The 23,870-nt window shown below is 41.3% G+C and overlaps 1 protein-coding gene across 1 annotated transcript in view; it reads left to right on the top strand.

Annotated features, from left to right (window-relative positions):
* Positions 1 to 23,870, top strand: part of LOC139269149 (uncharacterized oxidoreductase ZK1290.5) — a 125,670-nt gene that overhangs the window by 28,108 nt on the left and 73,692 nt on the right. The window contains exons 2-3 of the mRNA XM_070888249.1: positions 13,038 to 13,286; positions 22,820 to 22,921. Coding sequence (XP_070744350.1) covers positions 13,038 to 13,286; positions 22,820 to 22,921 — 351 coding nt within the window. The remainder of the gene's footprint in view (positions 1 to 13,037; positions 13,287 to 22,819; positions 22,922 to 23,870) is intronic.

Raw genomic sequence — 23,870 nt, 5'->3', positions numbered from 1 at the left:
ATCAGACACTTTGTCAAATGCAAAACTTTGAATTTTTTGTATGTAGATGAGTAGTGGTGGAAAGGTCTGAGTATACCATGATATTTTCAATGGTCATCTATTCAGAGTTTGCAGTTTACAAACCGAAGTTTCTAAACTGTTTAAATTTTTATTTTATTTATTTATTTATTTATTTTTTATTTATTCGTTGCCAATCTTTCCAATTCTTTGTCAGATCATCTTGTCAGATTACAAACGCCAGAGGTCACCTTGCACACATCAAGGATCACTCTGCGCCAATGCTCTTAGCCAAAAGGCCTAGAACCACTGCACCATTCCTGGAAGTACTGCAATACCAGGTTCGTGCCATGGAGGTGAATGGGTCAGGCCCCCCACACACCTCCGTGGAGGTGGATGGGTCAAACCACCCCACCCACCTCCTATTTCCAAAAAGCATAGGAGAATCACCTTCCTGATCCAGGGAGAACCACGTTGGGGTCATGGTTACTCCCCTGTCAGGTCAGTTACGCATGATCTTAGCCAAAAGGCCGTCTAAACTGTTTAAATGTGTGACATGCATATGGATGTTTGCCCTGCACTTTCACATTCACATTCCTGATCTGTGCTCCCTGATGACCACACATGCACCTTTAAGTGACTTTATCTCACTACATTTCAAAATTAGCATAGTGGGAATGGACCTCTAAATACACTTAATAATGAGATGTATCACAACGGCAATATGTTTACATCAATGGATTACCTGGGGGGAGATTGCGATGAGTTTGTTTTGTGGAAGAATACAGCTGTCATTATTATTGGAAGGTGTCACTGAGTTGCTGCCTGGATAGGCTCTGTGAGATGTTTGTGAAAGAGGAGAAGGAATGCAAGCTTTTAATGTGGGGCAGAAGTGATGTCGTTTGATGGAGAAGTGACACAATCCCAATCAGTGCAGAGAGAGGTGAGTCAGCAGCAGAACTGGTCTCCAGTCGTCTTGGTTAATCCTTGCCACTGGACCAAGACCTAGCTCTGCCAAGCCCGTGTGGTGACTGGTGTGCAACGGCCACCACACGTTAAAAAAAATCAATACTCGGGCATCTTCCATCCTTTGAGATTTAGCTCGGGACCTGGAATATTAGATCCTTCATTGAAACACCTCTGAACCTTTTGGCGTGGAAGCAAGGCATCCTCAATTCGAGGGACTGTCTATGATGATGATGAAAAGATTGAAAACGGTGGGATTTGAAGCTACTATTAATCTTGTGACCTAATTGTGCCTTTCACAAACAAATGTTCTTGTTGTAGTAATTTGTTAAATGTTTTTTTTGTTCTGTCTCTCACTCTCACCAATCCTCACTCTTGCTTTATGATTCCACTAACTATCTTGTCGCCTTGTAATGAACATGTTAGTTATTTAATTCAAAAACTTAAAACAAACATAAATTTGCAAAATTAGGTGTATTTTTTTAGCAATATACTCATTTAAATATATGTATTAAAACAAGCTTTTGCTATCCTGTTTTGTACAGCTTCTGCAATCCTTTTGGTTGTTGTTTAACTTTTAAACTACTATTAGAGAAGGTTAATGTACTGAAAAACTGTATAATCCTTAAAGCAATATGGCAGGTGCCTATTCTCCCATTAGTCTGCCTTGGTCCTCTTTTGTGCTTTTTGTTTTCAAGCTGCTTGTCAAAGACAGCTTGGGAATGGGCATTTGGCATAAAATTCTGTCTTCAGTGTCATAGTAAATGTAGATCGTAGCCTGTGGACACTACATCAATCCATGTACAAGGGATTTTACACAGAATTCCAGCTCTAGGCTACTTACACTATTATATTAATGCTAGGGCTCCTGGGGAGCAATGCTGAAACAGAGACCCAAGAGCTCCAAACACCACTCTTAGGTCTCTGTTTCAGTATTGCTCCCCAGAGCTCCAAGCATCACTCTTCCATTTTAATTTATTAACAACAACTTGCATTTATATAATGCTTTTCACATTTTAAAAAAATCACCTTTATATCTCAGCATCTGGTTTACTCAGTGAATGAACCAGATGCTGAGCTGGAAAGGTTAGGTAGAGTGACTGAAAGCTTGGTTGAAGAGGTGGGTTTGGAGAAGGTTTTTAAAAGAGGTGAGAATGGATAGGGATTTTGGAAGGAAATTAGAGAGAGTAGAAGTCGGACCACCAATGATGGAGCAAAGGGAAAATGGATACAGAAAAGGCTAGAGTTAAAAGGAATCTGGTGTTTAGCAAGAAAGAAGAAAGAAAGACTTGCATTTCTATAGAGCCTTTCACGACCACCTCAAAGCACTTTACAGCCAATGAAATACTTTTTGGAGTATGGTCACTGTTGTAATGTAGGAAAGCAGGGTGATCTAGGGCAGAGGAGACTGCAGAGATGGGATAGGACCGGCTATGGAAATATTTAAAGACAAGGGCAATAATTTAAAATTCAATACATTGGGAGACAGTGAGCCAATGTAGGTCAGCGAGGATGGGAAAATGGGTGAGTGGGATTTAGTTAAGGATGCATGCCCCAGACCTCTCTACAATTTAGATTTATGGAAGGTGACGGATAGGAGGTCAGCAAGAGGCGTGTTGGAGCTCGAGGTCATTCGAAACTCTGCGGTCCACATCCTAACTCCCACCAAGTCCTGTTTACCGATCGCACCTGTGCTCGCTGACTTACATTGGCTCCTGGTCCGGCAACGCCTCAGTTTTAAAATTCTCATCCTTGTTTTCAAATCCCACCATGGCCTCACCCCTCCCCATCACTGTAACTTCCTCCAGCCCTACAACCCTCCGAGATATCGGCGCTCCTCCAACTTTGGCATCTTGCAAATCCCCAATTTTAATTGCTCCAGCATTGACTGCTGTGCCTTCAGCTGCCTGGGCCCTATGCTCTGGAATTTCCTCCCACCTCTCTACCTCTCTTTCCTCCTTTAAGACACTCCTTAAAACCTACTACTTTGGCCAAGCTTTTGGTCAACTGCCTTAATATCGCTTTACGTGGCTTGGCGTCAAATTTTGTTTGATAACATTCCCGTGAAACCCCTTGGGATATTTTACTATGTTAAAGGTGCTATATAAATACTTATTTTAATATATTTACAGGTGTGTTTGGATAGTTAGTTAAGATTTTATTTTTTTATTTCAGACAATCAAAAAATGTGAAGAGTGTCTGATAAGAATTCTTACTGATAGGAACTGAGTGCTAATGTACTGTTTGATACATTACAGATAAGTGAGTTCTGCAGGGTGTAGGTCGTAAATCATGGGAGGTTAGAGAACATTGTATTTTCTAACAGAGAAGATACATTGTTTGGGAGAAGGGCATTGGATTAATTGGGAGAGGATATGGGAGCAGATAAGAGAGCCGGGGAATTGAGAATTGTTGGGAGGTAGTGAGTAGGCTGGGGAGAGTAATCAGTAGCTGGGGAGGAAAGTAGTGAGTACATAAGGTAGTGTAGTGAGTAGTGGAGGGCTGGAGAGTAGTTGAGGTTAAAGAGTATTTGGGGGTTATTACAGTGAGTACATGGGGTCGAGGAGTATTGGCTGATGAGAATTCAGATTGGTAGCTAGGGCAAATGAACAGCTTTAGGCAGCAATGAGTAGTTAATATTTGGGGATGAGCATCTGAGAGGGTATTGGGTGGTGATTGGCAGTTAGCAAGGTGAAAATAGGCAGTGGCCACTTGGGGGATGTGAATAGGTGGGAGCAGAGCAAAAATGGGCTTGGGGATTAGTAGTAGATAGTGGAAAGTGTGGGGAAGCAGAACAATTTTGCCTTCATAAGTTTCTTACACACTGTTAATATAGCTGTAATTAATCACAGGTGATGGTAATCAAAGTCTTTGTGTTTACCTGAGAAGCTTTCAAAATCCAATTTGGTTGCTTTTTGTTCAAAATTATTTGACACCATCAGGAAAAACATGACTTGTGCTTTCTCTCTCTCTCTTTCTCTTTCCTCTCTTTTTCTCTGCAACTAAATACATAGCTAGCACTTCTTCAAATACATTGCTTTTTCATATCACTTATAAGTTATTCAGCACCTACCACCTCTTGCCTTGTTTTTAAAAATAACTTGTTGGTTTTCAAATATTGTTGTTATTTGGCTTCCGATCTCAAATGGAATTCCTGCATCTCCTCCAGTACTGTAACTGCTTCCTAGAAGCTGGATTTCCTCCTTCATGTCAAACACATCTTTTCTTCTTGATAACGTTTAGCACCCTTGAAGCCCAAGCCCACTCAAGTCTTGAATATCGCTCTCATATCTGAGGAGGTCCTTCTAACACAACTCTTGCATTCCTGAGCAGAATACAAGAAAAGGGTCTTGTAGATCTAGCCTCCATCCGCTCTGTTGCAACCATTATTCTCTCGCTCTATTTTTATGGATATTACTGTAACCAGTGCTGGTCCTGAAATCTGATCTCTGGTTCATCTTAACTTGCCACATGGCATTCTGGACCCTCTTCCTTACAGCTTCACTTTGTTAAACTCTTTGAAGTGTCTCCCACACTAAATGTTTTTGTTGCCTTGAACTGCAATGCTGACATTCCTCACCACTTCCTTTCTGCTACAATCCTTAGGCTTTTAAAACTAGAGCTTGATGTCCTCAATTGCTAATTCTCTTTGCCATATCTTCTGCTGTTTTGAACCTTATAGTGGTGTCCTTCACCCAAGTTTCTCAATACAAATACAATTATTATATTTGAATGTTTTCTATTGTTTCATACCTAAAGCTCCTGGGTAAATAATAGACTGGGCTTTTGCACCAGTGGTACTACAGCTTGTACTTGGGTGATGATGAGAAATCAGCAATACATTTTTCATTATGTCTAGCCCCTGGCATCATGAAATATTTACTAGGTTGTTTTAAAAAGCTGAGAACACAGTTTCTGTGATGGTCTTTAGGGTACAGATCAGACGGTTTAGAAGATCCCAGGTGCAATCCCTAGTTTGTGCAGTTACTTGATTCCAGCCAGAGTCGCAGTGTGGGTGCTGCAGTTCGTCAACCCCGAATGAGGGAGAGGGAAAAATAATCAGCTTAAGCTCCTGCTTCGATTTCTATCCAGTGACCAACTGCTTGAGACGGGTGCCTGAACATGACTTGAGGAACAATCAAGCTTGTCTGTAATAAACGCCCTAGTTGAATAACCTACTTACGCTCACTGTCGAAGCTCGCACATAAAGAATAGACATTTGGGCGAAGTACTGAAGGGCTGCTGGTGTCTGTGGAATTGTACCCCAGCATGAGTCGCTGCCTTCCAAATAGGATGGGAGCAAAGTAGAAAAGGAGAAAAAAAACTACCAAAATGACAGATTGACTGGCTACTATTCTTCTGTTGTGATCAAGGAAAAAGGCCACATTGTATAAAATCCACATAGCAGACATTGCTGTATTAAGTTTTAGTTTCATGCAAATAGTGAAAATGAACAGGAACAGTTTTATCACTTGCCCTTGGAAACTCCCACTCAGTGTGTTCATTTTCTCATAAGCTTCAGGAAACATTTATTTGCTAAATGATATGAAAGAATCAAATTGTGAAAACCATCCTTTACTGTTTGGGATGAAACAGAACATTTAATGATTTCCATTACAGGCTTGAGTTTCTCGTACTGTATTTCAGATCTTCCTCCGGACAGGGTGCTTCCTAAGCTCATTATAAGTAGCCTTCGTTCAACAATTGCCTGCATCCTAGGCAGAATCTCTACAGTTGCCAGTTCTCTTGGAGAACTTTTTTTTGTTTTGTTAACAGTATTTTACTGAATACTTCAATCGTATCTGTTAGGGGCTGTCTATCCTGCTGTTTTTAGAGGCTACATTTTGTGGGAAAAAAATAGCAACAGAACTAGGCTCAGAGCCAGTGTGAAAGCCCTTTTGTTCTTGAAGTGAATATTGTGAAGCACTTTGAAAAGCTTTGCATTCTTTTCGTTCCATTTTGAATTGGTCACAGCCGTACTGACCTCTGGTTTCTATCAGTGAGTTGGAAAGGCTTTTGTTCGATCTCCCGAGTGATACTTTGAGCGATCTTTTTAAACAAAGTAAACTTCTGAAATAAAGCACAGTTTGTAGGTCCAACTTTTTTGTGTGACCTACACATATCACTGTACTGTACTTCAGGGCCCATTTGAGCAGTTTTTTTAAGACAACCAGTTTTAAAAATTGTATATAGTGTATAAATAATTGGGAGATTGTCATCAAACCCCTCTGTAATGGAAGATATTTTAATTTTTTTAATTGTTTCTTAATTGAAGAGATGCAAAATGTTTATTATGAATTCAATAGTTGCAAAAGATTAATTTGTGTTTAGTTTGCATTTCATCAGACATAAATATATTGCGGAATTCCCTTTATTAGCAACATAATCCTTGAGCTCAGTGACTTTCATAAGTGCCTGCTGGATTATTAACATCAAAATTAATTATTCACATTGGCCTAATGGAAATATTAGGTTATTTACATGGTGTAACAGATTGTACTAAGGGTAGTGGTGTTTAACAGTAATATTCATCAAACATAAATGCCATGTTATCTGCTCTGCCATTTCTCTTATTTTGATAGATTTAATGTGACAGTAAATATTATTTAACATTTGCACTAATGAAGTGGCGACAGAACTTTGTAAAAATACTTTGCACCACATTTGCATCCCATAATAGTTAGGGTTTAGTCACAAGACATTATTCCAGAGAGAAAAGGTTTGTTGAACCCTATTAATGCGGTATAATATATGCCAGAAATGCAGCATTTTCACAGCTGGAGTTTTCTATTGAGGAAAGCCACAATTCCTTATATAAAAAAATGGTTTCTAAGGAAGCTGTGTGGAATACAGCATCTGAAAACAATTTGTTTGGTAATGGGAAATGTTCTAGACAACGGTGGGAAAGAATCAGCTGAAAAGGAACGATTCGTGAGCTGGCAGCAAATTCGCAAAGGCTTTTGCCTGTGTGTGTTCCACAATGCCTTTTATAAATTTGACTGCGTTAAAAGCACATTCATTAATTGTCCCAACAAACACATCACTGTGTTGTCTGCAGAGAGATTCCATTCTTGCACTTCAATTGTGTAACCAGAGTTTAAAAAAAATTTATATCCTCCTATATTATGCTAACTTAAACCACTTTATATTGTACAAAACGAGTTATGAGAACTGAATCTTTCAGTTATTGTTGGTCATTTTATGAATCTAGAATAGAACCTAGTTTGAACTTGCATTTATATCGTGATTTTAATGTAAAACTAAAGGGCAAAGGCACTTCACAAATAGGTGTAATGAAAATAGATGCTGAGCCAGAAATAGATTAGGACGGGTGGCCAAAAACTTGATTAGAGATGGGTTTTGAGGACATTTTTAAAATTGGAGAGAGGCAGAGAGGCTTCAGGAGGGAGTTATAAAGTGTAGGATTAATAGCAAAAGAAAGCTCTGCTACCATTGGTGGAATGAAGGAAAGAAAGGATGCACAAAAGGCCAGAATCAGAAGAATAGAGCTTTCAGGACAGGATATAGGACTAAAGGAGATTGCAGAGACCAGCTTGCCAAGGCCATGGATGAATTTATAGATGAGGACGAGGATGGGATAAGGAGCCAGTGCTGGTCAGTGACAGCAGTTGTGATGGGCAAGCAGGTTTGATATGGGGCTTCCAGTCGAGCTTGGTAAAGAATGGAAGGTCAGCAAGGAAAGCATTAGAGTCAGTTGATTTACGAGGTGATTTAAGACATTTATAAGGGTTTCAGTGGCAGGGTGGCTGTGATTGGGGCTGCGACAGGTAATGTTACGTTTTACATCTGTACTACAACTTTTGCAATTGAGGCAATGAATCCAATCGAGAAATGTGACCAAAGCGCATGTACACAATGAGAATGATGCACCTATTGTCTATCTTTAATGAAAATGGCTCAAATTCAGATGCCCCACTTCAGACTGCAGATGCAAAACAATCTTGCAATATTGTGCACTTCCGAGGTGGAGCCCACGACTCAAGCACATTCCAATTTGTAAAGTTTCCTGACCAAACAGCAATTAAACTCTGAGTGACTGAGGCTATGTTAACATAAGACTATAATTTATGGCGTTAAAGGGACATGGCTGCACCTTACCAGAAAACGAATACATTGTGTGTCACATAGCATAACGCCCCTGACCTTAAAAAGCAGCATATTAACCGTCGCTGTGAAGATCACTGAACAAAAGCAGTGACAGGAAAATCCTTTATTTTAGGGTCATGTTGATTTAGCTGCACCATACTTGTTATTTGGCATGGCTTTTAGAAGGAAAATGCATCAAAATACATGTTGGGGAGTTCAGGTTTTTAAAATTATACAAACTCTAGCACCTAATTTAATGCATGCACTGCAGCATGTCATTACAGTGCACATGTATATTACAGTTTAAGATTAATTGGGTCATTGTGATGAACAATTTTAAATCTCGTAGTGCTGAGTATAACATTTGTGAGATGAATTACAATGGGGAGATGTCAGCAAGATCAGGGTCAGGCAGATGTTTTGCTGGTAATTAGCTACACTGGAAATGGCGGAAAGCATTTTTCCTTACACTAGAAAATGTTGAATAAATTCAGGTGCTTCCCCGGGTTGAAATAAATCTTAAAAGTTATTTCTTTGTCATCTGTGCTTCCAAATTGTTGGTCTCTGTGTTTAGGGTAATCTGATTGAGGAATCTAAAATATTAAATGGCACAGATAAGTTAAACCCAGATTATTATTTTATTATTTTAAAGTAAGCCAAAAGAGTAAATCCAAGGGATTTAAATTAGCGAATAGTAAATTTAAAACAATACAGTGGGAATAATTTTCCGGGCAGAGTAATGGAGGCAAACCCATCAAGGCCACTCAAAATTATGCTGGATTTTCTAATGGGAGTAGGGTTGTCAACTGTAGTTGCAGGTGGTTTGATCACATGACATTCTGACCACATGACACCCGCAAAAGTTACTCCATTTATCTTTTGGAGCTCTATATAAATAAACTTGTGCATTTTTGCAACATTGGCACAGATTTTGCGATGGGTAATGACAGCGAACTGTTAGCCGTTATTACCCTTCTGAAACTACCTGCAACTTCAAGATTTAGCACATGTGCATCTAAACACAGAAATCCTGAAGTTGTGGTCAGTCATTCACTGCTCCAACACAGGCTGCATTGTGGCAACCCCACCCCCGGCCCCATAGTCGGCAATCAGTGAAATGAGTGGAACTGATTAAAAACCGGGGCTTTTCTGCGCTAATATTGCTGTAAAATACCTCATTAAATGTTAAGCCTTGATGGAATAAATGTAACTGGGGTTTTAACAGCGTATTGACTGCTAAACAACCGTTCTGGCCCTGAAAAACTCATTTTTATATTTGTAGGTTGTCAAATTTTTCCATTATGATAAAAATTACATATTTTTTAACTTTAAAAAAAAAATGTAAGTTTGTTCATGATATTTCAGCTTCGACCTTATCCTCATGTGAAACTCCAAATCTTTATTTCGCTCTCTAACATTTTTTTTAAAAGTACAGATAAAGGCTGCTTCTCATTTCCTTGTTTGCTGTCTGTGTGAGAATTATTCAATGTTATTGGCTACTTGACTGCTTAGACAACTTGATAACATCACTGCAGCTCTTTGAGAATTTTCGTTAAATGACGCTATAATCAGTTGCACGTCAGGAAAGGCAAACCTCGTCACAGAGATCGCGAGATCTGTGTGGCAGCTCTCTTCGAGGCCAGCGGCGAGCGCCTTTGCTTTGCCGCTGACTGCAAATTATGGGCTATTGTCTGTTAGTTAAAGGCTGATGGGCAAAGAAAGAAACTTTTAGATGCTGTGTAAATTCCAACCAGTTAAAACTGGATATCAACACTGGAAAAAGTGTACTTGTCTTCAATTATCCCCTCGATGGCAACATATTTATTCAACAAACTGAAATCGAGCAATTTTGCTGTGGGTGAGAATCCTGTTGATTCCAATTTCATGAGAGGAACAAAATCCTCAGCTTTTAAATTCCTGGCATTTATACTGTACTATAATTTGGGATTTTTAATACTGGCTATTATGAAAATACAAATATTTAAGCGTTTACAAGCAGAATTTGTATCTTTATACTCCGAACAACGGCTCTAAATCAGCGTTAATGTTTCAGGTTGATGACCTGTCTGACAAAACGTTATTGACCTGAAACGTTGGGCCCAAGTTTCGACAGGAGTTCCTTTTTTTTGGAGCAACTAGTTTTTTTTTGGAGTATTAAAAATCGCAATTCTCCACATTTAGTTTGCTCCAGTTTCAGTGAGTTAGTTCAGTTTCTTTTTAGCTCACTTTTTTTTCCCAAAAGGGGGCGTTACCAGCCACTTACGCCTGTTTTGGCCATTTAAGCAAGTTTAGACAGCGAAAAGTTACTCCAAACTAACTTAGGCCAGCGTATGTGTCCGCTCAGAAAAACCTTGCGGACACTTTTAGAAGCCAGAGATGGGGGAAGGGTGGTGGGGGGGGGCGACGGCGGGGAGCAAAGCACTAAACACCTTCACAACAACTAATACAGATCTTGTACTCTAACCTTTGCAAAATTTACACATTCCACTATATAAAGCTTCATAAAATATGCACTTTTTAATATCATGTATATCAGAAGTTGAATTTTGATGATGCTGACTGTCTTTCTTACTGCTCTTATCAGCAGTCAATCTAGGGACAACTTTTTTAATTCGAGCAGTTTGTTCTTTTTCTAAATCATTTAAAGAAACTCTCCTCCTTCTCCCCCCTCCCCCCCCCCCCCCATCAAAAGTCTTCCCCTCCCCCTCCAATCAAAAGTCTCCCTGCACCAACCTGTTTCTTGTAGCCCTCAGAATGGATTGAGTCTTGAACTCGATTTATAAAGTCCAAAGGGGATATTGTCTTTTGGCATTAATGCTTTGAAATTTCTTGACATAGATGTGATCAGTGACATAAACCAGTAGCTTCATCCCCCGCCCCCCAGTATCGTGTCTCGAAGAATTCTGCCGCAAACGTGCTGTATGACTCCTGGTGCTGATCACGTGGCCTGGACTCGAGCCGGGCTCCTCCAGCTCCTGCTCCCCCGGGTACCCCGGCATGCTTCCCTCGGCACACACCGCGCACACACTCCGCCAACTGAACGGGAGGGGCAGCACCGGCAGCAGAGGATGCAGGCATTGGGGGTGAGAGAGGCTACAACAATGTACTAGTGTGAGCGCGGGAAGGCAACACCCGGCCTGTGTGGCAGGCCACTCGGCCCGGGATAGGGGCGGCGAACATTGCATCGTCCCTTCGGCCAGGGATAAGGTCGCCCGGAGCCAGGACGTGCTGCGAGGGCCAGGAGCTACTGCGCACTTTTTTCGGCGCAGGGCTGTAGCTCCGCCCCCCCGTTGGTTCTGCTGTGCTGCGCCGAGTCCCAAGGAGGCCTGATCAGCATAGAGAATACCATGGTAAGAATTAGGCGCACTTTTTGTTCGAGAAAATCAGCAGACCTCACGGAGGTGCGCCGTTCTAAGGGTCGGTGGAAACTTGGGCCCGTTAACTCTGTTTCTCTTTGCACAGACGCTGCCTGACCTGCTGAGTATTTCCAGCATTTTCTGTTTTTATTTTGGATTTCCAGCATTAAACAGTATTTTGCTTTTGTCTCTGAATCAGTGATCTTTTTCATAAAGAGGCTAAATAGAGTATAAACAATACTGTGAATATGTTACTTGAGGTCCTTGAGTTACAATATAAACCAATAAAGCAAAGTTGAAATTATTTATTTGGTCACCTGAGCCCTGAGATAGATCCTCAATCATACTTCCAAATATTGTTCATTATATAGGTTTGATTTGACCTATTTTGAAGTTTCACTGCCAGAATTCATGTCTTCGATTTCCATGACTGTTAAAACCTCCAAGTGCCATACTGTATGGTATAGAAGATGGTTATCAATGACTATGTCAGATAACTTGCAATAATTCTCTTACAGTTAGTGTGTTTACCACCTTCAGGGAACATTCAAGAACATTGCACACCAATAACTGAATGGTGAATAATCTCACTACTTTTTAGCTAAATTGTAGGCCTTATTTGAAGGGATACTAATTTCAACAAAATGAATGTGTAAAGTTGTGAAAGAAGTATCCTACAGTTTAGAGCACTCCTACCTCAGTGACGGAAAGAAAGAACTTGCATTTATTATAGTGCCTTTCACGACCTCAGGATATCCCAAAGTGCTTTACAGCCAATTACATATTTTTGAGATGTAGTCACTGTTGTAATGTAGGAAATGCAGCTGCCAAATTGTGCGCATCAAAGTCCCACAAACAGCAATGCGATTTTTAAAAATTCTTTCACAGAATGTGGACACGCTGGTGAGGCCAGCATTTATTGCCCATCCCTAATTACCCTTGAGAAGATGGTGGTGAGCCACCTTCTTGAACCGCTGCAGTGCATGTGGTGAAGGTACTCCCACAGTGCTATTAGGGAGCAAGTTCCAGGATTTTGGCCCAGCGACTATGAAGGAACAGCAATATGTTTCCAAGTCAGGATAGTGTGTGACTTGGAGGGGAACGTGGTGTTCCAATGTGCCTACTGCCCTTGTCCTTCTAGTTGGTAGAGGTAGTCGGTTTGGGTTTGGGTTGTCGAAGAAGCCTTGGCGAATTGCTGCAGTGCATCTTGTAGCCACAGTGCGCTGGTGGTGGAGGGAGTCAATGTTTAAGGTGGTGGATGAGGTGCCAATCAAGCGGGCTGTTTTGTCCTGGATGGTGTTGAGCTTCTTGAGTGTTGGAGCTGCATTCATCCAGGCATGTGGAGAGTATTTCATCGCACTCCTGACTTGTGCCTTGTAGATGGTGGAAAGGTAATCTGTTTTATTGCTGTTGGTAAAGGAGGAGCAATCTTTTAAGTAGCTCTATTTAACCAGTGTACCAAACATAGACATGTACCAAAGATTTGGGTGTGTTGTCTATAAGCTGTAGTGGTTAAATCTTCTAAAACTAACTGGTTAAACTTTTAACATTCTTGAAATCTTAGTTAAACCAAATCAGTAATTTTTTGTTTTTATTTTATTTTCCCTTCAGGTACATCACATCAGGGTGGCTATTCCCATTCTTCAGTTGTGTATGCCCTAAAAGAATGTGGCATTCGTCACATTGACACTGCAAAAAGATATGGCTGTGAATCGCATCTAAAGAAAGCAATCAGTGAGAGCGGTGTGCATCGGGGGAGCCTTTGGATAACCACAAAACTTTGGCCTGGGGACTATGGCTATGAAACCACTAAAGCAGCATGTTTGGAGTCCTGTAAAAGACTCGGTGTGGATTATATTGGTATGAACAAAGACCCAAACACATTTAAGAAAAATTATTTGATAGTAAGGTTTAAGTTAAGGAACTGTTTATATATTTTTTTAAGTTTGAACTTAATGTACTCTTGTTCTTCACCAGGGTACTAATTTTCTTTAGATTCTTCAGTTAGGGGAATTTTAGTGGCCCTGTCTGCTGTCTCCCTCATGAGCAGCTACCCCCCCCCCCCCCTCCACTCCCCACCACCCTGTGCCCAGGTCAGTTGCATTGACATTTGTGACAGTGAGTCTATCAAGGTCAAGGTACAGGTGTTCAGGAATTATCTCCAGCTGCTTCCTTCTCAAGCCACCCATTTACAAAATGGCTATCCAGAAAATTATGGGATTGCAACTCCAAATTACACATTTGACCTGAGAGCTTTTGGTGGCACAATTGTAATATTAGCAACTCTACCTCAAACAATGTCAAATGAAGACATACAGCTACTTTAATGTGCTTCATTTTGATGATGTGATGCCATTTCCAGACCAATTGATCCAAATCCAATTTATTTTACAGTCTAGTTATGACCTTTAAGTGCAGCTGATGAGGGGTCAGAGATAGATGTCTGAAACATTGAAAACGCTAACCATCTATAAACACTATGGGCAAGTGTCACTGAAATGCTGGTACTATTCAGTTAACAAAGAAATTGTTCTTTTATATTTTTCCACTGTGTCCCACTGCCAGTCATGTGATCCAATATAACTTCCGATCCTATGCCATCATTGTGTGCAAGGTCTATCTTACTCAATTTGTGTCTCAAATAATAAGAAAGCTAAAAAGAATGTATGATAGATTTTTAGTGTTCATAAACCATTCAAACTTTCCCCTCCTGGCTTGTTATATTTTTAGAACCACACAGCTAAATTACTGCAACCTCCAGACCTCCCACAAGGAAGACCACTGGCAAGAGAATATCACAAACACATGAAATGAGAACAGGCCATTAGACCCACAGCCGCATATAATCCACTCTATTGTGTACCGCACCTAGTTCATCTTGCAGAAGAGTGGCTCTCCTTGCTCTTCCCACAAAGATAAATTGGGCCAGAATTTGCGATGGGTAATAACGGTGAATTAACAGCTTTTGCCATTATTACTGCTTTGAAACTGACTGCAACTTCAGGATATAGTGCATGCACATCTAAACGCGGAAATCCTGAAGTTGCGGTCACTGTTCCGACACTGTCTGCACTATGGACCCTCCCCCCGCCCCCCATTCCCATAGCTGGCAATCAGTGAAACTGATGAAAACTTGGGCTTTTCTGCGGTAATGTTGCTGATAAATATCCCATTAAATGTTAGGCCTTATTGGATTAGGTGTCTCTGGGGTTTTAACAGTGTATTGACTGCTAAACAAATGTTATGGCCCTGAAAAACTAATTTTAATTTTGTGGAGTGTCAAATTTCTCCATTATAATAAAAATTACAATATAAGAAACTTTTTAAAAGATGTTTTTTTTAAAGTTTGTTCATGATATTTCAGGTCCTACCTTATCCCTGTGTGAGAGCCCCAATCTTTGTTTTTCTCTCTGTAACTTGTTGTAAGAAGTCTGGATAAAAGCAGGTTCTTACTTGCTTCCCTGTCTGTGAGTATTCTGCACAATGTGATTGGCTGCTTAGACAGCAGATCGTTCTAGGGGATCCCCACTATACTGCACTTAAATCACTTACGCGTTGAAAAAGGCAAATTTCTCGCCAGGCAGCTTTCTCCCGTGACAGCGGCAAATGCCATTGCTTCGCCACTGACTGCAAGTTCCAGGCCAAGGTGCTAAACTCCAGATTATCCACTCCACCTCACTTCCCACACTGTTCATCTCATACCAGCCATCTTTGGCATGAAGTTAATTGTGCTCCCACCAGCCTAGATGTTCCACAGAGAGTTCCATCATATCTATCCTTTGAAATCTTAGTCCCTTTCCAGATATTCGTCCTCGTCAGTCTTGGCTCAGTGGTAACACTCTCGCCTCTGAGTCAAAAGCTTGTGGGGCCTGTTCCCACTTCAGAGACTTGAGCACGTAATCTAGGCTGACATTCCAGTGCAGTACTGAGGGAGTGCTGGACTGTTGGAGGTACCGTCTTTAAGGTGAGATGTTAAACCAAGACCCCGCCTGCCCTCCAGGGGGACATTAAAGATCCCATGGCACTATTAGAACAAGAGCAGGGGAACTCTCCCGGTGTCCTGCCCAATACTTACCCTTCAATCACTAAAACAGATTATCTGGTCATTGCTGTTTGTGGGACCTTACTGTGTGTAAATTGGGTGCTGCGTTTTCTACATTACAGCAGCGACTACAATGACTACCCTTCCAAAGTACTTCATTATCTGTAAAGCACTTTGGGATGTCCTGCGGTTGTAAAAGGCACTATATAAATGCAAGTTCTTGCTTTCTTTCTTTTTCATCGAATTATAGCACATTAAAATTCCCTCTTATTATTGCACTATAATTCCCTGCACACTCGTACTTGCCAAAATAGCTCCATATCTACCTATAGTTAAAAGGAAAAACTGATGGATATCTGAAATGAAAGACACAGCAGGTCAGTCAGCAGATTAACATTTCAGGTGAGACTCTCATCAGACGCTCCTGATGAAGGGTCCCACTTGCAATATGAACCTATCTTTGTATTCCAAATGCTGATTGATCTGCTGTATATTTCTCAGCACTTCTGTTTTTATTTTTCCCTACCTGTTTATCTTGGACACATTTTTCTTGATTAGTATCATAGAGGAAGGAAATAATTTTGGAAAGTAATGTCCATTTTTAGTTGTGATTACAGAACTGTAATTAAATACACGTTTTTCAAATTTACTGCTTGTTCTTAAAATATACAAATGTAATTGCTGCAAGTGACGCACCTTAAAAGTTGATGCTCACTCTCTTGCGCTTTGTATGTTTTAAAAAGCAGGATGTGATGTCAGGAAAAAGGTTTTAATTAGGAAGTTGGTACTTGTACTATTGGCAATGAGCAGCTGAACAAACAATACTGATGGAATTTGCCTGTAATCGTTTTAAAGGGCAAGCTTTCAAAATGCACCCTTTGCATTGTTGAATGTGTGCCTGCCTATTTCCGTCTTTTGCAAACTGTAGTTGCTATATGTAGGACATAGTATTGTTAAGAGCCTCATCAGGGAGAAAGCTGGCAATATGTACTCGCCAATGGTACTGATAAGGAGTCGCTGAAAAAAGTATCACACAATAAGTTCCAAGAATTCCATTATTTTCCATAAGGTAATCTTTCATTTTAGCCAGTAAACAATTTAAATATTTTTCTGGCATCATTCTGAAAATATGTAGGACCAGTCTTGGAGGTCAGCAGGGAAATGACCAAGCAGCTGAGAGAATGAGATAAAATGGTTACCTTCTGTACAAGCTGTGTGTGATAGCTGCAAGTAACCATGCATTGTTCTCGTATTAAGGAGTGTGTGTTCATCTATGGAAACAGAAGTTTCACTAATAGAATCAATGCAAGCTTTTCTTGCCAATTTTTGGCTTTGCAAAGTGGGCCTTTTATTTTGCAAAGTTTAAATTAACCCATCACATTGTGACAGTGGCGTGAGCGAGGTACAGGATGATGCAACTTATCTGTGTGCCAGACACACTGTCCTGTCCTTAAACAACGAGCCAAAATAAAACCTCTAATCACTGTTGAAATCTCGACCTCCGAAAAGAATGACTCCGACACTTACAGCTCCGGCAGAAGTTTCTTTAATTTACTTGCTAGCAAGGGGCAGGTTACACTCAGTCAAGGGCTAAGTGAACACCTCCGCAATGGTACAGTTTCACAAGATATTTATACAGTAAAACCCAAGTTATGGCCTCTCCCTGTGTATTGCTCAGTCTCACAGTCAGTGAATACAGATAAAGAATTAATTACTATATCCTGGTCCTGACATGGTTTACAGATATTTCCTTTTGTCAGGGTTATCAGTTGGCCAGCCGGCCACTACTCCATGAGAATGAGGTAATGGGCTATCACCTGTCTTGTATTGCGTCAGGATTGTTCAATTTCCTGGTCAGTTTATCTATTTGCATCAAATGGATGAGGTCTCTACAAGAGATAATGGCTGGTGGTTTGAGTCTAGAAGATAAGAGTGGGGTGACATGGAACTCCTGTCGTGTAGACAATAGGAGAGCACCATGGGGGGGGGGGGGGGGTACTTGTCTCAGCATGACTTGTCTCCTAGCTGTCTGATGGCCATCAGCCATCTCAAACCAGGTTTAGCTGTTTATGCAAGCTGACTGCTAAAATGCAGAAAGTTCTGGAAGGGCCAGCACTCCATTTTGTTATATATATATTGCAAAGGGCACACAAATGCCGTATGGTATCAGCTTAGATAAAAATACATTTCCACATCACTACTGCACCATTAAAAAGTAGGTGGTTGCTTTGCCATGCAATGTGAGGGTTCTGTGAATGCAACTCAATTCCCCATCTTGGCCACACTGCTATGAGGAGATGCAGAATGTAGACCAGGTGCTTCCATGTGCATTTTGTGCTCTCATGGGGAAGAGGAGGGAGTGATGTCCCCAGCACTTTTGTGCTTCCTACCAGCATGCTCAGTGTGCCGTTGGCAGAGACTTGGGAATTTACATGCGCACTTGACCATGCTTAAGTGTGGCCGAAAGAGACCAACTTGGGGCTGGATTCGTGTGCCAAAAATAAGCCCTAGCAGACTACAAAATTCCTGTTGTCGTACAGTCCTACTACCAGCACCGACCCATTTGCGCCCCACGGAGAAAATTGCCCCGCGGGACAGGAGGCTGGCGCGGGCCGATGTCCGCATCCGATTCACGGGATGTGGACATCTGCCCGGGGCGTTCCTTATAGGGGAGGTCGTGTGCACCCCAGCCGCCTTTTTTTTTGTCGGCCGACTCTTCCTTCGACCCGACAATGGCGGCTCACGTCTCGACTGGGCTACCATCATGCACCTTGGCACTCCTCTTTGGGTGCCTGGCCGCTGGTCTGGTCGAGATTGTCCCTCGTGGCCCAGTGGTGGCCATCAAACGGCCTGCAGAGCATTAGAGTAGTGCTGACGCAAAGTGGGGCAAAGGACAATTCCACGCTGGGGGCAGGACGTCCCTCCCGGATGATAACTGACTTGGAAGGTTACCGCCCCCAGACGGGGCGTGGGGCAATTTCGGCCCCTGTCTATTTTCATGTGGCTGGTATCTGCCGGGATTATAATATACTTTGCATTACCCAGAACATTATGGCCATTTACTAACCTAGCTTTAAACACAAGATTAACTTGTTTTTTTGTGAAATTTCATCTGACCACCTGTGTAAACAGGTATGGCTTGTGTATGGAGCTCACTTGTTACTTGAAAACGATGACCTGTATATCTAATAAAGAAAATTATGCAGCAAACGATGCAATTGATTCTGTGAAATAAAATTGCCAAACCCATGTAATTTATTTTTGGTCAATGAAATGCTGCCAGAACTGATGCAAATTAATGGATGGCTACAAATACACTTACTCATTTGTATGAATGAAGTGCAATTATGTATTTGACCTGTCCAGGAAAGCCGCAATTACTGAAATGAAATTACGTATTTGAAACTGTGGATAGTTTCACAAATTGTGACTGATAGGTACACAGAGAGGTTTAACTTTTTTTGAGGGACATAAATGTAAACATTTTAGCATTCACCACAAGGTCTGACATCAGCATTGTAAGGGGATTAGTAAAAACTATTCGGGATCTTTGTATGAAAGTAGACACCACGCCCTCTCTGACAAATTATCAAGATAACGCCAGCATTGAAGCCATCCTTGTAAGTTTTTTTTTGTAAGACATCTAATTCTTCGTTATTGATTTACCTCATCTTATGTCTTAATCATTTCACCTCAGTGGTATCCTGCACTACAGACGTGGACTTTTGCTTAGATTACTCCATTTTAAAAAAATCATAACAAATAATGGAATGAGAAAAAAGTGAGGAAGATAGTAATAAACTTCAAGAGGACATAGACAGGCTGGTGGAATAGGCAGGCACATTACAGATAAAATTCAACACAGAAAAGTGTGAGGTGATACATTTTGGTAAGAAGAATGAGGAAAAACAATACATGCAAAATGGTACAATCTGAATGGGGGTGCAAGAAGAGAGAGGCCTGGGGGTACTTGTGCACAAATCTTTGAAGAAAAAAATGGCAGTTACCTTTTGGCAAAATCATAGAATCAGAGAATAATACATCAAGGGAGGTCATTCAGCCCATTGAGTCTGTACCGGCTATTTCAAAGAGCAATCCATTTAGTTCCATTCCCCTGCTCTTTCCCCATATCTCTGCAATTTTTTCTCCTTCAAGTATTCATCCAATTCCCTTTTGAAGGCTACTGTTGAATCTGTATCCACCACCCTATGAGAGAGTGCATTCCAAATCCTAACCACTTGTTGCACAAAAAAGCTTTACCTCATGTCGTCGCTGGTTCTTTTGCCAATCACCTTAAATCTGTACCTTCTCATTAGCTACCCTTCAGCTATTAGAAACATAGAAATTAGGTGTAGGAGCAGGCCATTCGGCCCTTCAAGCCTGCACCACCATTCAATAAGATCATGGCTGATCATTCAACCTCAGTACCCCTTTCCTGCTTTCTCTCCATACCCCTTGATTCCTTTGGCCGTAAGGGCCATATCTAACTCCCTTTTAAATATATCTAACGAACTGGCCTCAACAACTTTCTGCGGTAGAGAATTCCACAGGTTAACCACTCTCTGAATGAAGAAGTTTCTCCTCATCTCGGTCCTAAATGGCTTATTCTTAGACTGTGACCCCTGGTTCTGGAACTCCCCAGCAACAGGAACATTCTTCCTGCTTCTAACCTGTCTAATCCTGTCAGAATTTTATATGTTTCTGTGAGATCCCCTCTCATTCATCTAAACTCCAGTGGATACAAGCCCAGTTGATCCAGTCTCTCCTCATATGTCAGTCCTGCCATCCCAGGAATCAATCTGGTGAACCTTCGCTCAATAGCAAGAACATCCTTCCTCAGATTAGGAGACCAAAACTATACACAATATTCCAGGTGTGGCCTCACCAAGACTCTGTACCACTGCAGTAAGACCTCCCTGCTCCTATACTCAAATCCTCTAGCTATGAAGGCCAACATGCCATTTGCCGCCTTCACCGCCTCCTGTACCTGCATGCCAAACTTCAAAGACTGATGTACCATGACACCCAGGTCTCGTTGCACCTTCCTTTTTCCCAATCTGTCACCATTCAGATAATATTCTGTCTTCCTGTTTTTGCCACCAAAGTGGATAATCTCACATTTATCCACATACTGCACCTACCATGCATTTGCCCACTCACCTAACTTGTCCAAGTCACCCTGCAGCCTCTTAGCATCCTCCTCACAGCTCACACTGCCACCCAGCTTAGTGTCACCTGCATATTTGGAGATATTACATTCAATTCCTTCATCTAAATCATTGATGTCTATTGTAAATAGCTGGGGTCCCAGCACTGAACCCTGCGGCACCCCACTGGTCACTGCCTGCCATTCTGAAAAGGACCCGTTTATTCCAACTCTCTGCTTCCTGTCTGCCAACCAGTTCTCTATCCACGTCAATACATTACCCCCAATAACATGTGCTTTAATTTTGCACACCAATCACTTGTGTGGGACCTTGTCAAGAGCCTTTTGAAAGTCCAAATACACCACATCCACTGGTTCTCCCTTGTCCACTCTACTAGTTACACCCTCAAAAACATTCTAGGAGATTTATCAAGCATGATTTCCCTTTCATAAATCCATGCTGACTTGGACCGATCCTGTCGCTGCTTTCCAAATGTGCTGCTATTTCATCTTTAATAATTGATTCCAACATTTTCCCCACCACCGATGTCAGGCTAACCGGTCTATAATTCCCTGTTTTCTCTCTTCCTCCTTTTTAAAAAAAGTGGTGTTATATTAGCTACCCTCCAGTCCATAGGAACTGATCCAGAGTCAATAGAATGTTGGAATCAGTTTCTCTTTATTTACTCAATCAAAATCCTTCATGATTTTAAACACCTCTATCAAATCTCCTCTGAACTTTCTCTGCTCCAAGGAGAATAACTCCAACTTCTCTAGTCTATCCACGTAACTGTATTCCCTGATCTCTGGAACCATTCTAGTAAATCTATTCTGTACCCTCTCCCAAACCTTCAGTGTGGTATCCAGAATTGGACACAATACTCCAGCTCAGGCCAAACTAGTGTTTTGTATAAGTTTAGCAAAGCTTCCTGGCATTTGCACTCGAAGCCTCTATTTATAAAGCCCAGGATCCCATATGCTTTATTAACTGCTTTGTTAACCTGTCCTGTCATCCTCAAAGATTTGTGCACAAGCACCCCCGGGGTTCTCTGTTCTTGCACCCCCTTTAAAATTGTACCATTTAGTATGTATGGTCTCTCCTCATTCTTCCCACCAAATTGTAGTACCTCACAGTTCTCTGCATTGAATTTCATCATGTGTCCACCCATTTCACTAGCCTGTCTTCTTGGAGTCTATTACTATCTTGCTCACTGTTTACTGCACTTCCAAGTTTTGTGTTATCTGCAAATTTTAAAATTGTGCCCTGTACCCCACGTCCAAGTCATTAATGTGCATCAAAAACAGCAGTGGTCCTAGTACTGAACCTTGGGGTATGCCACTATGTACCTCCCTCCAATCCAGAAAACAGCCATTCACCATAACTCTGTTTCCTATCCCTTAACCAATTTTGTATCCATGCTGCTAAAGCCTCTTTTATTCCATAAACTTCAATTTTGCTAACAAACTTAGTATGTGGTACTTTATCAAATGCCTTTTGAAAGTCCATAAACACAACATCAACCGCACTGCCCTTATCCACCCTCTCTGTTACCTCATCAAAAAACCCAATTAAGTTAGCCAAACATAATTTTCCCTTAACAAATCCGTGCTGGCTCTCCTTTATTAGTCCATGGCTGTCAATTTTCTCTCGGATTATTGTTTCTAAAAGCATAAAGTTTGGAAAAGTGGTTCTGTGACACTTCCGCTGAGATTTTGCTTTTATGTAAAATATTAGTTGCTGGCCAAACCTACATCAAAAGTCTTATTTTCTATTTGTCTATAAAAGAGAAATATTCAGACCTGTAAACTCATTTATTTCCAATGACCATTATTGTTCCAAAAAAAGCTCCAATGGGCTTTCTGTTTATTTGAGCACAACTTGTTCAACTTGATTGCGTAACTGACATGCCGAACCTTCCTATCATCTCCGCATGAATAATTATTTGATCTTATTGCAAATCAATTTCCATGCTGGTTTATAGCACTGGAATCAATACCTGATTTTTATCTGAATTATTCACACATTGGGACGGGGCGTTTCCTGATCGGCGTGGGTAAATGACGTCTGACTGCATTAAATGTTTGCCAAGCTGTGTCAGTGCAGCTGCTGCTCACATCAACAACACTCCCATGTCTCTAAACTTTGGCTTTGATTCATGTTTCCTTCAGTAAATAAACAAATAGGTACATATATTCCTGTTTTAGATCTTTATCTCATGCACTGGCCTGATGGATTTGCCCAGGGAAAAACTAATCGAGAACTTCGAGCTGAAACTTGGCAAGCATTGGAAGAATTGTATGATGAAGGTGAGTGGCAGCTATTAACTGTATTATTCAACATATTTTGTGCTGTCATTTACTTTCTTTGTATCTTGAAAATATTATTTTAACCACTTTAATTAGTGATAGTAAGTTTCAATTACTAGTTAGTATAATTTTCCAGCATATTTGGGAATTGGATAAATACGGAAGGAAAATAAAATGCAGGGATATGGGAAAATGCAGGGATATGGGAAAATGCAGGGATATGGGAAAAGAGCGGGAGAGTGGGATTTTTTTTTTATTCGTTCATGGGATGTGGACGCGCTGGCAAGGCCAGCATTTATTGCCTATCCCTAATTGCCCTTAAGGTGGTGGTGAGCTGCCGCCTTGAACCGCTGCAGTCTGTGTGGTGAAGGTACTCCCACAGTGCTGTTAGGGAGGTCGTTCCAGGATTTTGATCCAGTGACGATGAAGGTACAGCAATATATTTCCAAGTCAGGATGGTGTGTAACTTGGAGGGGAATTTGCAGGTGATGGTATTCCCATGGGCCTGCTACCCTTGTCCTTCTAGGTGGTAGAGGTCGCCGGTTTGGGAGGTGCTGCTGAAGAAGCCTTGGCAAGTTGCTACAGAGCATCTTGTAGATGGTACACACTGTAGCCATGATGCACCGGTGGCGCAGGGAGTGAATGTTGAAGGTGGTGGATGGGGTGCCAATCAAGCGGGCTGCTTTGTCCTGGATGATGTCGAGCTTCTTGAGTGTTATTGGAGCTGCACTCATCCAGGCAAGTGGAGACTATTCCATCACATTTCTGACTTGTGCCTTGTAGATGGTAGAAAGGCTTTGGGGAGTCAGGAGGTGAGACAGTCGCTGCAGAATTAGGAGCAGGATATGCCATATGGCCCTTCGAGCTTGCTCTGTCATTCAATAAGATCATGGCTGACCTTCGATCTCAACTCCACTTTCCTGCCCGATCCCATATCCCTTGATTCCCC

Source organism: Pristiophorus japonicus, chromosome 8 (genome assembly GCF_044704955.1).
Source record: "Pristiophorus japonicus isolate sPriJap1 chromosome 8, sPriJap1.hap1, whole genome shotgun sequence".
NCBI lineage: Eukaryota > Metazoa > Chordata > Chondrichthyes > Pristiophoridae > Pristiophorus > Pristiophorus japonicus.
The sequence above is the reverse complement of the archived record's forward strand: the minus strand, read 5'-3'. Positions and strand labels throughout refer to the sequence as shown.